At 45.7% G+C, this 16215-nt stretch overlaps 1 protein-coding gene across 1 annotated transcript in view; it reads left to right on the top strand.

The window, feature by feature from the left end:
• The window catches only part of LOC140727587 (nucleolar transcription factor 1-like), an 87709-nt gene that overhangs the window by 50266 nt on the left and 21228 nt on the right, over positions 1 to 16215 (top strand). The window contains 2 exon segments of the mRNA XM_073045119.1: positions 8624 to 8734; positions 14702 to 14790. Coding sequence (XP_072901220.1) covers positions 8624 to 8734; positions 14702 to 14790 — 200 coding nt within the window.

Here is a 16215-nt window from a genome sequence, read left to right as displayed (position 1 = left end):
GAGACAGCATGTTGTGTCCTCGAGCAAGGCACTTAACAACACATTGCTCTGCGACGACACCGGTGCCAAGCTGCTTGGGTCCTAGTGCCCTTCCCTTGGACAACATTGGTGGCGTGGAGAGGGGAAGGCTTGCAGCTTGGGCAACTGCCAGTCTCCCATACAACCCTGCCCAGGCCTGCGCCCTGGAAACATTCCAAGGCGCAAATCCATGGTCTCACGAGACTAACGGATGCCTGTTTGCAATACACATTCATCTTGGGAGTGAACATTTTTTGGACAGGTGCGGGCCAGTAGATCCAGGACGGCATCAGGTGCTGGCTGGCCTTCCATCCAGTGCACCACCAACTGTTCAGCTTCCTCTTCTCTCTCCATCTTCCATCCTCTGCCATCAGGGCTTGGCACTTGTGGGTCCTTCCCCAAACATCTTCTCCATATACCAGCCTGGTGGTTGGCTCACTGTGCATGTTTTGTTAAGCAGTCCTTGCATCGTGGGAGTTGATGACTTTTGATTTCACCTTTTTTGGCACAGAAAAGGTGATACCTGAGCTCATTGACCTTGGTGGTTGATGCTTTTGGGGCATACAGGAGACATGTAAATGCCTCCAATTTGTTCATCAGTTCTGGGGAGAGGTCCCATTCCTGGCCCAACTCTAAGAATGTGTCCTGAGTTTCCCTGTTGCTGGTCAAAAGTTTTAGGGCACATCTTCCCTTTGCATGATGAGAGCCCAACAAACCTCTATGCCAACAGTAGCAGCAACCTTTCTGATGTCTACAAGCCTTGTACAGATTCTAGTGCCACACTTCTGGAACAATGGGGCCTCAATCTTGTCACAAAATACTGAAGACATGATAGAGAGGTCTGTGTCTTCTGAGCAGATCACTACAGTTTGGTATCCCTTTCTTGTGGCATGGGCAGCATGGAGAAGTAGGCGGCCATCTGCTTCTTCTTGTTGACACTGAAGAGCTGACACCTCCTCACTGTCTTGAGATGTGATTCTGTAACATTTGTCATTCACAGTTGCATACAGCATCTTCTGTAGCTTTGCTCTGTACTCCGCCTTCCTCCATTCGTGGACTATGAAGCTAATGAGACTATTTCTGTTACTGACCTTGGTCAGGAAGCTCCTCCTGCCTCACCATCTGTGTGCCTGTGATACCTTGCAACTCATGACCAGTCTCTTCACCCCGTAGAGATCTTTCACTTTTCTTGATAGAGTTCTCCTTGTATGAGTTGAACACAATATGTATTGTGGAAGTGCGTGGAAGGCCACGTTTGACAAATCTTATTGAATTTGTTGAGGTGGTTACGAGGAAAGTTGACGAGGGTAAAGCAGTGGATGTTGTCTATATGGACTTCAGTAAGGCCTTTGACAAGGTTCTGCACAGAAGGTTAGTTAGGAAGGTTTAATCGTTAGGTATTAATATTGAAGTAGTAAAATGGATTCAATAGTGGCTGGATGGGAGATGCCAGAGAGTAGTGGTGGATAACTGTTTGTCAGTTTGGAGGCCGGTGACTAGTGTTGTGCCTCAGGGATCTGTACTGGGTTCAATGTTGTTTGTCATATACATTAATGATCTGGATGATGGGGTGGTAAATTGGATTAGTAAATATGCAGATGATACTTACTAGGTGGCATTGTGGATAAGAAGTAGGTTTTCAAAGCTTGCAGAGAGATTTAGGCCAGTTAGAAAAGTGGTCTGAACGATGGCAGATGGAGTTTAATGCTGATAAGTGTGAGGTGCTACATTTTGATAGGAATAATCCAAATAGGACATACATGGTAAATGGTAGGGCATTGAAGAATGCAGTATAACAGAGTGATCTAGGAATAATGGTGCATAGTTCCCTGAAGGTGGAATCTCATCTGGATAGGGTGGTGAAGAAAGCGTTTGAGATGCTGGCCTTTATAAATCAGAGCGTTGAGTATAGGAGTTGGGATGTAATGTTAAAATTGTATAAGGCATTGGTGAGGCCAAATTTGGAGTATTGTGTACAGTACTGGTCACTGAATTATAGGAAAGATGTCAACAAAATAGAGAGAGTAAGAGGAGATTTTCTAGAATGTTACCTGGGTTTCAGCACCTAAGTTACAGAGAATGGTTGAACAAGTTAGGTCTTTATTCTTTGGAGCGTAGAACATTGAGGGGGGATTTGATAGAAGTATTTAAAATTATGAGGGGGATAGATAGAGTTGACGTGGATAGGCCTTTTCCATTGAGAGTGGGGAGATTCAAACAAGAGGACATGAGTTGAGAGTTAGGGGGCAAAAGTTTAGGGGTAACACGAGGGGGAACTTCTTTACTCAGAGAGTGGTAGCTGTGTGGAACGAGCTTCCAGTGGAAGTGGTAGAGGCAGGTTCGGTATTGTCATTTAAAGTAAAATTGGATAGGTATATGGACAGGAAAGGAATGGAGGGTTATGGGCTGAATGCGGGTCAGTGGGACTAGGTGAGAGTAAGTGTTTGGCACGGACTAGAAGGGCTGAGATGACCTGTTTCCGTGCTGTAATTGTTATATGGTTATACGGTTATATGGTATTCTGCTACTCTGATTGCCTTCCCTCACAGTCATACCCAGAACTGTTGTGGCAACACCTCTGAAAGTAACTTGATCACCTTTCACTCTTTGGACCAAGTTCATTCCATCAACCACTGTAGCAGAGTTTCCTGGTAGTTGCTCTTCTACTGCTACATTTTTCTGCAAGGCTGTGGCTAAACTAGCTTTATTTGTCTTTCTCAGTAATCCTTCTGGTGTGGACAGGACCCAGAGCAATGATCCAAGGGGATGAGAAAGGATATCTTCCATACGTAGACTGCACCCTTGTGCCATCACTATGATGCGTCCAAACAAAGACCTGTCTGCTTTCAAGATGATCGCCCTCCCATTTGATTTCACTTCTCTCTTCTTACACATATCACTGAATGTTTTCAGCTTGTTGGTTGTCATTGGGTTGTGGAATTTCTTTGCTGGTGGATATTCCTCTAGTCTCTCATCCTTGAAGGTTGCATAGCATTGCTCACCAATCTCATATGCCTTCATCAGGTCGGAGGCAATGTCCTTGGGGGCTGCCTTTGCCGTAGAGATGCAAATAGGTTGACCCATTCATGTATGAGGCTAACTACTGCTGAAACTGCTTCCTCATATTTCTGGATTCTTAGCTGCTGTAGCTGTGCATGACAAAGCTCTGATTTGTTGCCTTGCACCATCTCCATAACTGTCCCAGGAATGCACTGCGGTGCTCAGCTGCTTTGTAGTAACCCTTGATAGCTCCAGCATTCAGGCTGAACCGTGATGTGCCTCCAGGAGTCTGTATGTCTTTGTTCACTGTGGCTTTGACAGCCTGGTCCACAAGGATCTGCCCAAAGGGGTTGTAACTTGACAGCTGCACTGAGAGCTGGCCTGTCTTGAAGGCCTCATACACAGGATTCTTCTCTGGGAGGTTCATCATCTGAGCAAAGTAAGGGGACAGGTACCTGGCATAATTCATCTTATCATAGCAAAGCACCGAGGTTACCATACAAGCTACCACTGCTGCAATGCTATAACATATTTTCTAGCACTAGGGGTGTATACCTTGCCAAAAATCACTAAGAATTATTCCCCCCCAGATGGTACGGGTGGCCCAAAGTTGGGGTCCTAGTTCATGGATTAATGGGCTTAAGCCTTCTGCTACATTCTCCTGCTGATGATCCATTCTTCACAGTACTTTATTTCTTTGCTTTATCCACTCCAAGCAACTATTTTCCATTTTTTTGTCTTTGATAAGTACTGGAATCTCAAACATGCAGGAGTGGTCCAGATGAGGACATGAGTGAAATGTACAAGAGAGAGGGGGGGTTTAGAAATAAATCAGATTTATTTGTCACAGGTGCATTGAACAATTGTGAAGTGTATCTTTTTCATTAAGAACCAACACAACATTCAAGATGTGCTGGGGGCTGCCACATGTTCTGGTGCCGATAGAGCACACCCCTAATATTCATCAGAACAACACAAACAGCAGCAGCAACAACAAAAGATGTCATGAATAGCAAAATAATCTCCTTTTCCACCCTCCAACAAACCTTACACACATGCACACGCACACACCTGAAAGTTCGCTTTCAGGCCTCCAGTCCTTGACCGCGGACTCTCAGACTCAGAATATGAAAGCAGATCCCTCAACCTAACTCATCCATGCCAACCAAGATGCCCATCTAAGCCAGTCCTATTTGCCCAGGTTTGTCTCATCTCTCTCTAAACCTTTCCTGTCCATGTACCTGTTTGAGTTCCTTTTAAATGTCATTCTCCCTGTCTCAACCACTTCCTCTGGCAGCAGCTTCCATATGGTCACCACCATCTATGTGAAGAAGTTGCCCCTTGGGTCCATTTTAAGTACCGTAGATTCCGGACTACAGAGCGCACCTGATTAAAAGCCGCTGGCTCTAATTTTAGAAAGAAAATCAATTTTGTACTTGTACAGGCCGCACCGGATTTTAGGCCGCACCGGATTTTCGGCCGCAGGTGTCCCACGTTGTAATATGAGATATTTACACAGAAAGATATTACACGTGAGGATTTTTTAACTTTTAATTAAATCCATATGGTAACATAAACAAATACATATTGCAAATGCTTTTTTTCAAACCGTGCCTGTAACGCGGCTACTTTTAAATATACGTTGCGTATACTTTTTTACTGAACAACATTCCAATATCTCCTAACGACTGGTAAAAAATATATATACTGCAGCCTACCAGGAAAAGTTATTGATCGCCTTTAACTTAAAAGCAGCGTTTTCGCTCCGCCGCTCCCCCCCGCCGTCCCGTTTATCGCAAACGGCATTTTTCCCACAAGACGCGGCGAAACCGGGTGTGACGTCATAGCATCCCGCGATGTAGTACAGAAAACAAATATAGTTAAAACAGTTCTAACTTTAACTAACAAATGAATTACTAAGCGAAAATATTATAAACTAAATAACTGCCATAAAGGCAGCACAATGCTTTTCTTCGAGTGTTTTCCATGTTAATGAGGGTGAGTACAAATGACTGATTTACAATAATTTAATTGTGAAAGTGCGCTTGATTTATCGTACAATTTCATTGGACCTCTGTGAACTACTCATCAATTTTATTGGTCTACTGTTACGAGGCAAAATGTTTTTGGCGGCATGAAAAAAACCATGCATTAGCCGCTCTGTATTAAAGGCCGCAGAGTTCAAAGCTGTTCAAAATGTGGGAAAAAAGTAGCGGCTTAAAATCCGGAATCTACGGTATTTATCCTCTCACCTTGAACCTTTCTGCTCTAGTTTTTGCTTCCCTATCCCTGGAAAAAAATACGATGTACATTCACCCTATCTACAGTGCCTATTTAAAAAGTATGTGTATTGGAAGTTTTCATGTTTTATTGTTCTACAGTATTGAATCACAGTGGATTTAATTTAACAGAAAATACCCTTTTGTGTTAGAGTGAAAACAAATTGGTATCAATTTATTACAATTATTAATTATATTACAATAATTACAAAATAATTTATTGCATAATTACTTACCCCCTTCAAGTGAGTATTTAGTAGATGCACCTTTGGCAGCAATGAGTCTCTGTGGATAGGTCTTTATCAGCCTCGCACAACTGGACACTGCAGTTTTTCCCCATTCTTTACAAAACTGCTCAAGCTCTGTCAAATTGCATGGGGATCGTGAGTGAACAGCCCTTTTCAAGTCCAGCCACAAATTCTCGATTGGATTGAGTATGGACTCTGACTTGGCCACTCCAGGACATTAACTTGGTTGTTTTTAAGCCATTCCTGTATAGCTTTGGGTCAGGGTTATTGTTTTGCTAGAAAACAAATCTTCTCCCTAGTCACAGTTCTCTTGCAGACTGCATCAGGTTTTCCTCCAGGATTTTGCTGCATTCATTTTACCCTCTTCAGAAACCTCCCAGTGCCTGCTGCAGTGAAGCATCCCCATGGCATGATGCAGTCACCACCATGTTTCAAGGTAGCGATGGTGTGCTTTTGATGATGTGTGGTGTTTCCAACATAATGTTTAGTCTGATTACTAAAAAGCTCAATTTTTGCTTCATCAGACCACAGAACCTTCTTCCAGTTGACTTCAGAGTCTCTTGCATGCCTTTTGGCAAACTCTAGCCAAGATTTCCTGTGAGTTCAACAGAAGCTTTCTTTTTGCCATTCTCCTTTAAAGCTGCAACTGGTGAAGCACCTGGGCAACAGTTATTGTATGCGCAGTCTTTCCCATCTTAGCCACTGAAGCTAGGGTTGTTATAGGTCTCTTGGTGGCCTCCCTCCTGATAGTCCCTTTCTTGCATAGTCACTCAGTTTTTGAGGATTGCCTGCTGTAGGCAGATTTACAGCTGTGCCATATTCTTTCCATTTGTTGATGATTGACAACTGTACTCCATGGGATATTCAGACTAGGAAATTTTCTTGAATCTCTCTCCTGACTTATGCTCTTCAATAATCTTTTCACAGAATTGCTTGGATTGTTCTTTTGTCATCTTAGTGTAGTTTTTGCCAGGATACTGACTCACCAGCAGTTGAACCTTCCAGATACAGGTGTATTTTTACTACAATCAATTGAAACACTTTGGCTACAGAAAGGTGATCTCCATTTAACTAATAATGTGACTTCTAAAACTAATTGGCTACACCAGTGATTTGGTGTGTCATAATGAAGGGGGTGAATACTTATGCAATCAATTATTTTGTGTTTTTGTATTTGTAATTAATTTAGCTCACTTTTTAAAGATGTTTTCACTTTGACACAAGAGTCTTTTTCTGTTGATCAGTGTCAAAAAAGCCAAATTAAATCCACTGTGAATATTGTAAAACCATAAAACATGAAAACTATCAAGGGAGTGAATACTTTTTATAGGCACTGTGTGTCCCTCATGATTTTATACCAATTCTATAAGGTCACCTTTCAGACGAACTGCTCCCACCCTCTCTCTGTAACTCAGGCCCTTGAATCTGGCAACATTTTCATGTTTCCCTTGTACTCTTTCCAACCTTATGATGCCTTTCCAATTACACGGTGACTAGAACTATACACAATAACTCAGGTACAGCTTCATCAACATCTTGAACAACTGCAGTGTACCGTCCAACTCTTATTCTCGATCCTAAAGGCCAGCATGCCAATTTCTTCTTCACTGCCCTGTCTACCAGTGTCCCATGGACAGAACAGATCAAATCTGTTCTACCATTGAGTGAAAGAGCTGACCTTTTAGCTCTGCATCTCTTACCTGCATTATCCCCATTTCCTTTCCTTCCCTTTTTACCCATCTGGAACATAGTCAGTGATTGACCCTCCACAGCCCTCTTGAGGAGGAGTTCAAGTATTCACTGTGTGTAAAATGAGGGATCATCCATGGTAGATGGAGATGAAGATATATTCTGTTGGTAGGGAGTCTTTCGAACTTCTTCCTTAAAAGGGGGATGGAAGCAGAGTCTTTGAATATTGATATTGGAATCAGTTTATTATCGTCACATGTACCAAAATGCAGTGAAAAGCTTGTTTTGCATACTGTTCATACAGATCAAATTATTACACAGTGCATTGAGGTAAAATGAGATAAAACAGTAACAATGCAGAGTAAAGTATAAGAAGTATCGATAAAAGTGCAGTGCAGGTAAATGATAATATGCAGGACTGCAACAAGTTAGATTTTGAGGTCAAGAGTTCATCTTACTGTACTTGAAGTCCATTCAAGAATCTGATAACAGTGGGTAGGAGCTGCCCTTGAGCCTGGTAGTATGTGCTATCAGGCACGTATCTTCTGCCTGACAGGGAAGGAAGAAGAGAGAATGTCCATGGTGGGTAGGGTCTTTGATTATACTGGGCAGCGAGAAATGTAGACAGAGTCCATAGAGGGATTCATGATGTGCTGAGCTCCATCATCAACTCTGCACTTTGTTGCGGTCATGATCAGAACAGTTGCTGACCAAGTTATCATGCATCCAGATAGAAGGCTTTCTGTGATGCACTGCTAAAATTTGGTAAGGATCAACAGGGACGTGCCTCATGAAGCCTTATGAAGTAGAGGTGTTGGTGAGCTTTCCCGGCCGTGACATCAATGTGGTTGGAGCTGGCAGAAACGTTGTTAAGGCAAAGGTGAACAAATTTCTGAAGAGCAAGTGGGTGATGGGTTATTATAGATAGTCAGACAATCAAATCACTGTGATGTTAAAACAAACTTGAGGGACTGAGTGGTCTCCTCTTACTCCAAATTTCTACACAAGTCTTTGCATTCCTGGGTGCTTACTCTACTCGTAGACTGACTCCTCACTGTGGCTGGGAGGCAAATACACTGTCACAACCCATGCTTCTGAACCAGAACATGGGTCAAGTCTGCTTAATCAGAGAATAAACTCATTCCCACACCACCCCTCCAATGCAGTGTTCAGCGCAATGAACCTTCCCTGCCTTTCTTTTGTCTGAAATACTGTCTTCCTTTGGGTAGGGGGACCAGAGCACACTATATTGTGGACTGAGGCTGGGTTGTGAAAAATGAGTGCTCTGGCCTGATTGCCACATTGATGGATCAGGGTGTGGCTGTGTTTGTCTGGAGAAGACCTCTTGCTTTTGTTGATCCTTTTACTCTCTGCTCTTCATGCCTACAGAATGACCGCAAGAAGGTGCAGTCAGCGATGAAGGCAGCCTGGAAGGCCATGGAGAAGGAGGAGAAGATTCCTTGGATTAAGAAGGCAGCAGATGACCAGAGGAGATATGAGGTATGTGCCTCATCATTGAGCTTCCAGCTTGAAGAACATAAAGCACAGGAACATCAGTTGGTCAGTCAGACATTCAGATCCTTGAGCTTGTTCTGCTGTTGAGTAAGATCATAGTTGATCCAATCTTGGCCTCCCACAACTTTCCTGCTTCCTCCACATGCGTCAGACAAATTCACTGGATAATGCATTCAGTATGGATGAGTTGGGCTGAAGGGCCTGTTTCTGTGCTATTCAACTTTGACTCCACATGCTCTTCATTTCCTTGTAGTTGACATGTTTGTTGTCATTTCCTGCCGTGAAAGTTTTCAGTGACTCTGCCACAGCACTCAGAGATAGAGAAGTTTCAAAGAATCACAAACTTCCAAGAGGAAGGATTTCCCTATCCTTCTGGTACAGAGTCTGGCCCTGTGGCTCAGAAAGGTAGGGAAAGGAAAAAGGCAATAGTAATAGGGGACTCTATAGTTAGGGGGTCAGGCAGTTGATTCTGTGGACGCAGGAAAGAAACATAGATGGAACTTTGCCTCCCAGATGCCAGGGTCTGGGATGTTTCTGATCACGTCCACAATATCCTGAAGTGGGAAGGTGAACAGCCAGAAGTTGTGGTACATATTGGTACCAACAACATAGGAAAAGGGAGGAGGTCCTGAAAACAGACCACAGGGAATTAAGAAGGAAGTTGAGAAGCAGGACCTCAACGGTAGTCGCTTCGGGATTACTGCCTGTGCCACATGACAATGACTATAGGAATAGAGTGAGGTGGAGGATAAATGCGTGGCTGAGGGATTGGAGCAGGGGGCAGGAATTCAGATTTCTGGATCATTGGGACCTCTTTTGGGGCAGGTGTGACCTGTACAAAAAGGATGGGTTGCACTTGAATCTGAGGTGGACCAATATCCTGTCAGGGAGGTTTACTAAGGCTATTGGGGAGAGTTTAAACTAGAATTGATGGGGGGTGGGAACCAAACTGAAGGGGCTGTTGGTTCACAAACAGAGAAAGCTTGGAGACAGTGCGAGAGGGAGGATAGGCAGGTGACAGAGAAGGGATGCACTCAGACCGATGGTTTGAGATGTGTCTATTTTAATGTAAGAAGCATCATGATCAAAGTGGATGAGCTTAGAGCGTGGATCAGTACTTAGGGCTATGATGTTGTGGCCATTACAGAGACTTGGATGGCTCAGGGGCAGGAATGGTTACTTAGAGTGCCAGGCTTTAGATGTTTCAGAAAGGACAGGGAGGGAGGCAAAAGAGGTGGGGGTGTGGCATTGCTGATCAGAGATAGTGTCACGGCTGCAGAAAAGGAGGAAGTCATGGAGGGATTGTCTACTGAGTCTCTGGGGGTGGAAGTTAGAAAAAGGAAGGGGTCAATAACTCTACTGGGTGTTTTTTATAGACCACCCAATTAGTAACAGGGACATCAAGGAACAGATAAGGAAACAGATTTTGGAAAGGTGTAATAATAACAGGGTTGTTATGGTGGGAGACTTTAATTTCCCAAATATCGATTGGCATGTCCCTAGAGCAAGGGGTTTAGATGGGGTGGAGTTTGATATGTGCGTTCAGGAAGGTTTCTTGGCACAATATGTAGATACGCCTACAAGAGGAGAGGCCATACTTGATCTGGTATTGGGAAATGAACCTGGTCAGGTGTCAGGTAGCTCAGTAGGAGAGCATTTTAGAGATAGTGATTACAACTCTATCTCCTTTACCATAGCATTGGAGAGGGATAGGAACAGACAAGTTAGGAAAGCGTTTAATTGAAGTAAGGGGAAATATGAAGCTATCAGGGAGGAACTTGGAAGCATTAATTGGGAACAGGTGTTCTCAGGGAAATGTACGGCAGAAATGTGGCAAATGTTCAGGGGATACTTGCGTGGAGTTCTGCATAGGTACGTTCCAATGTGACGGAAAGGATGGTAGGGTACAGGAACTGTGGTGTACAAAGGCTTTTGAAAATCTAGTCAAGGAGAAAAGAAAAGCTTACAAAACTTTCAAAGAACTAGGTAATGATAGAGATCTATAAGGCTAACAGGAAGGAGCTTAAGAATGAAATTAGGAGAGCCAGAAGGGGCCACGAGAAGGCCTTGGCGAGCAGGATTAAGGAAAACCCCAATGCATTCTACAGAGCAAAAGGATAAGACATGAGAGAATAGGACCAGTCTAGTGTGACAGTGGGAAAGTATGTATGGAGATAGCAGAGATATTTAATGAATACTTTGCTTCAGTATTCACTACGGAAAAGGATCTTGGCGATTGTAGGGATGACACAGCAGACTAAAAAGCTTGAGCATATACATATTAAGAAAGAGGATGTGCTGAAGCTTTTGGAAAGCATCAAGTTGGATAAGTCTCTGGGTGAGGGAGGAGATTGCTGAGCCTCTGGCAATGATCTGTGCATTATCAATGGGGAACGGGAGAAGTTCCAGAGGATTGGAGGGTTGCAGATGTTTTTCCCTTATTCAAGAAAGAGAGTAGCTCAGGAAATTATAGCCCAGTGAGTCTTACTTCAGTGGTTGGTAAGTTGGTGGAGAAGATCCTGAGAGGCAAGATTTATGAACATTTGGAGAGGCATAATATGATTAGGAATAGTCAGCATGCTTTGTCAAAGGCAGGTCGTACCTTACGAGCCCGATTGAAATTTTGAAGGATGTGACTAAACACACTGATGAAGGTAGAGCAGTAGATGTAGTGTATATGGATTTCAGCAAGGCAGTTGATAAGGTACCCCATGCAAGGCTTATTGAGAAAGTAAGGAGGCATGGGATCCAAGGGAACATTGCTTTGTGGATCCAGAACTGACTTGCTCACAGAAGGCAAAGAGTGATTGTTCATGGGTCATATTCTGCATGGGGGTCGGTGACCAGTGGAGTGCCTCAGGGATCTGTTCTGGGACCCCTTCTCTTCGTGCTCTTTATAAATGACCTGGATGAGGAAGTGGAGGGATGGGTTAGTAAATTTACTGATGACAGAAGTTGGGGGTGTTGTGGATAGTGTGGGGGACTGTCAGAGCTTACAGCGGGACATTGATAGGATGTAAAATTGGGCTGAGAAGTATCCTGGCAGATGGAGTTCAACCCAGACAAGTGTGAGGTGGTTCATTTTGGTAAGTCAAATATGATGACAGAATATAGTATTAATGGTAAGACTCTTGGCAGTGTGGAGGATCAGAGGGATCTTGGGGTCAGAGTCCATAAGACACTCAAAGCAGCTGTGCAGGTTGACTCTGTGGTTAAGAAGGCATATGGTGCATTGGCCTTCATCAATCATGGGATTGAGTTTAAGAGCCAAGAGGTGATGTTGCAGCTATATTGGACCCTGGTCAGACTCCACTTGGAGTACTGTGCTCAGTTCTGGTCACCTCACTACAGGAAGGATGTGGAAACTATAGAAAGGGTGCAGAGGAGATATACAAGGATGTTGCCTGGATTGGGGAGCATGCCTTATGAGAATAGGTTGAGTGAACTTGGCCTTTTCTCCTTGGAGCAGCGGAGGATGAGTGGTGACCTGATAGAGGTGTATAAGATGGTGAGAGGCATTGATCGTATAGATAGTCAGAGGCTTTTTCCCAGTGCTGAAATAGCTAAAATGAGAGGATACAGTTTTAAGGTGCTTGGAAGCAGGTACAGATAAGATGTCAAGGGTAAGTTTTTTATGCAGAGAGTGGTGAGCATGTGGAATGAGCTGCCAGCAACGGTGGTGGAAGTGGATACGATAGGGTCTTTTAAGCGACTCCTGGATAGGTACATGGAGCTTAGAAAAATAGAGGGCTATGGGTAACCCTAGGTAATTTCTAAGTAAGTACATGTTTGGCACAGCATTGTGGGCCAAAGGGCCTTTATTGTGCTATAGGTTTTCTATGCTTCTCTTCATCTAAAATGAGTGACTTCTCATTCTGAGCTGGTATCTCCCTGTTTTAGGTAACCCCAGTGGGGGACGTCCTCCCAGCATCCGTACTGGTCAACCCATCTCCTCAGATTTTGTAGATCTTGATAAAATGCCCTCTCAATTTACCCAATTCCTCTGAATATCAGCCTAACCTCTATTCACTCACCAACTCCTTCATGATGGGATTGACCCAGTGACACTTCTCTGTGCAGCCTGCAATGCAAGCACATCCTGCCTTGAATACAGTGAATGTTAAGTATACAGTACTCTGGGACGTCAAAAATTCCTTACTTTTACACTCCATGGCTCTTGCAATGAATAGCAATGTTCCATCAACCTTCCTAATTACTTGTAGTTGGATGCCAACACTTTTTGCCCCAGATACCTTTGTACACGTACATGTCATAATCTCAATCCATCTTAATAATTTAAATAATGGTTTTCATCTCCCAACTTCTAACCCATTCACTCAACCTATCTATATCCCTTTGTTTCTTCTTTGTGTCCCTTGTATAACTTGCTACATGCTTACCTTTCTTTCATCAGTCTTGGCTATAGTGCTTTTGATTACAATTCAAGTCATTGACAAATAGATTAGGCCCTAGTGGCACTTCACTAGTTACTGACTGTCAATCTGAAAATTATTTATTCTAACCATGTTTTCTGTTAGCCAGGCATCTCAATATCGTATACCTTCACTGAGGTGCGTAAAGATGCATAGATGGGACCGTGTGTATTCACAGTTTTCCCAGGAAAAGGGAACTAAATACAAGAGGACCTAGGTTAGAGATGAGAGGGGAAAGATTAAAAAGTAACATTGAGGACAACCTTATCACACAGGGTGATAAGTATATGGAAAGAGCTGCCAGAGGAAGTGGTTGATGCAAGTACAATAACAACATTTAAAATGCATTTGGACGCATACATGAATAGGAATCATTTAAAGAGATATGGCTGAACACAGGTAAATGGGACCAGCTTGGCAGCAGGGATGAACAGGACCAAAGAGCACGTTCCCGCTCTGTAGCACTCTGACTCCAATCCACGGCAAAGCTCTTTGCAGCACCATTTATGTATTACATTATCAAGTGTCTTCTGGAAATCCTGCACACCTACCGGTAGTTCTCCTGCAGGCACCTTATTTGTTACATTGTCAAAACTCATAACAAATTTGTCCAATAGAATTCTCCATTCACTGAAATTAATTTGCTCTGCTTAATAATCCTGTGATATTTTTTCTGAATATTTTACTAATCCCTCCTTGATGATGAATTCCAGACCTTTTCAATGACATGAGGCTAACCCAGCTGACAGTTTGCAGCTACTGTCTTCTGCTCTCGCAAACCTTTGAACTCTGGAGGGGTTCAGTCATGGTGCCAGGGGCATCCCTCCCCGAGGTTCCTCAAACCAGGGAAAACTAGACTCTCTTAACATGTACACCTCCCCCCGACCCCCTCCCGAAACCACCAAGATACTCCCTCAGCATGGCTCGCTCCCCATCATCAGGGCTTTCCCACCTCATCACTGGGACGCTCCCTCAGTGCAGCTCTCGTGACAGGAACAAGCAGGCCATTGGCTGAATAAATGAGTTCAGGACCCAAGACCATATACTTCACTATCGTGGGGTGATTAGAGGTTAAAGATCAGCTTTGTCACATGTGCATTGAAACAGTGAAATGCGTTATGTTGCCAACCAACATGGTCCAACAATGTGCTGTGGGCAGCCCGCAGGTGTTGCCATGTTTTCAGCATCAACATAGCATTCCCACAACTTACTAACCCTAACCATACATCTTCGGAATATGGGAGGAAACCCATGCAATTTCAGTGAGGACGTACAAACACCTTACAGACCATGGTGTGAATTGAATCCTGATTGCTGATGCTATAAAGTGTTACACTAAAGACTACACTAACTATTTGTACCGAGTCGCAGTCACAGCAGTGTTGCATGTTCGCCTACAGAGAGACCATCAGCTGTGCCCACTAACATTAGCCTACGGTCCACTGTCAGCCCACCTCCCTGTTCCCTCATAGCCAGTGTGGGTGGACAGTGTCTGACAGGAGTTGCCATTGTGTTACAGAGGGAACTGTCAGAGAGTCGGTGTACAACAGGCACAGCTCCGCCAACCAAGAAGCTGAAGTTTGATGGGGAACCTAAGAAGCCACCGATGTAAGTACCAGTCAACACTGTCCCTCCTCACACTGACCTCAATGCTTCCCATTCACAACCAGTGCTCCCCATTTGCTGCTAGTGCTCTGACACTGGGCCCAAGGACGATCACCCCCCCCCCCAGTTCACAGAAGGTGCTCTGACACTGGGCCCAAGGACGACCACCCCCCCCCCCAGTTCACTGCAGGTGCTCTGACACTGGGCCCAAGGACGACGACCCCCCCCAGTTCACAGCAGGTGCTCTGACACTGGGCCCAAGGACGACGACCACCCCCCCCAGTTCACTGCAGGTGCTCTGACACTGGGCCCAAGGACGATCACCCCCCCCCCAGTTCACTGCAGGTGCTCTGACACTGGGCCCAAGGACGATCACCCCCCCCCCCCAGTTCACAGCAGGTGCTCTGACACTGGGCCCAAGGACGATGACCCCCCCCCCAGTTCACTGCAGGTGCTCTGACACTGGGCCCAAGGACGACGACCCCCCCCAGTTCACAGCAGGTGCTCTGACACTGGGCCCAAGGACGACGACCACCCCCCCCAGTTCACTGCAGGTGCTCTGACACTGGGCCCAAGGACGACCACCCCCCCCCCCCAGTTCGCTGCAGGTGCTCTGACACTGGGCCCAAGGACGATGACCCCCCCCCAGTTCGCTGCAGGTGCTCTGACACTGGGCCCAAGGACGACGACGACCCCCCCCCCCCAGTTCACAGCAGGTGCTCTGACACTGGGCCCAAGGATGACGACCCCCCCCCCAGTTCACTGCAGGTGCTCTGACACTGGGCCCAAGGACGACGACGACCCCCCCCCCCCCAGTTCACTGCAGGTGCTCTGACACTGGGCCCAAGGACGACGACCCCCCCCCAGTTCACTGCAGGTGCTCTGACACTGGGCCCAAGGACGACGACCCCCCCCCAGTTCACTGCAGGTGCTCTGACACTGGGCCCAAGGACGACAACGACCCCCCCCCAGTTCACTGCAGGTGCTCTGACACTGGGCCCAAGGACGACGACCCCCCCCCCCCAGTTCACTGCAGGTGCTCTGACACTGGGCCTAAGGACGACGACCCCCCCCCAGTTCACAGCAGGTGCTCTGACACTGGGCCCAAGGACGATGACCCCCCCCCAGTTCACAGCAGGTGCTCTGACACTGGGCCCAAGGACGACGACCCCCCCCCAGTTCACAGCAGGTGCTCTGACACTGGCCCAAGGACGACGACCCCCCCCCAGTTCACTGCAGGTGCTCTGACACTGGGCCCAAGGACGATGACCCCCCCCCCAGTTCACAGCAGGTGCTCTGACACTGGGCCCAAGGACGATGACCACCCCCCCCCCAGTTCACAGCAGGTGCTCTGACACTGGGCCCAAGGACGACGACCCCCCCCCAGTTCACAGCAGGTGCTCTGACACTGGGCCCAAGGACGACAAC

Source organism: Hemitrygon akajei, chromosome 1 (genome assembly GCF_048418815.1).
Source record: "Hemitrygon akajei chromosome 1, sHemAka1.3, whole genome shotgun sequence".
In the NCBI taxonomy this organism is placed as follows: domain Eukaryota; kingdom Metazoa; phylum Chordata; class Chondrichthyes; order Myliobatiformes; family Dasyatidae; genus Hemitrygon; species Hemitrygon akajei.
Note: the sequence above shows the minus strand (reverse complement) of the source record. Positions and strands in the feature narration are given on the sequence as shown.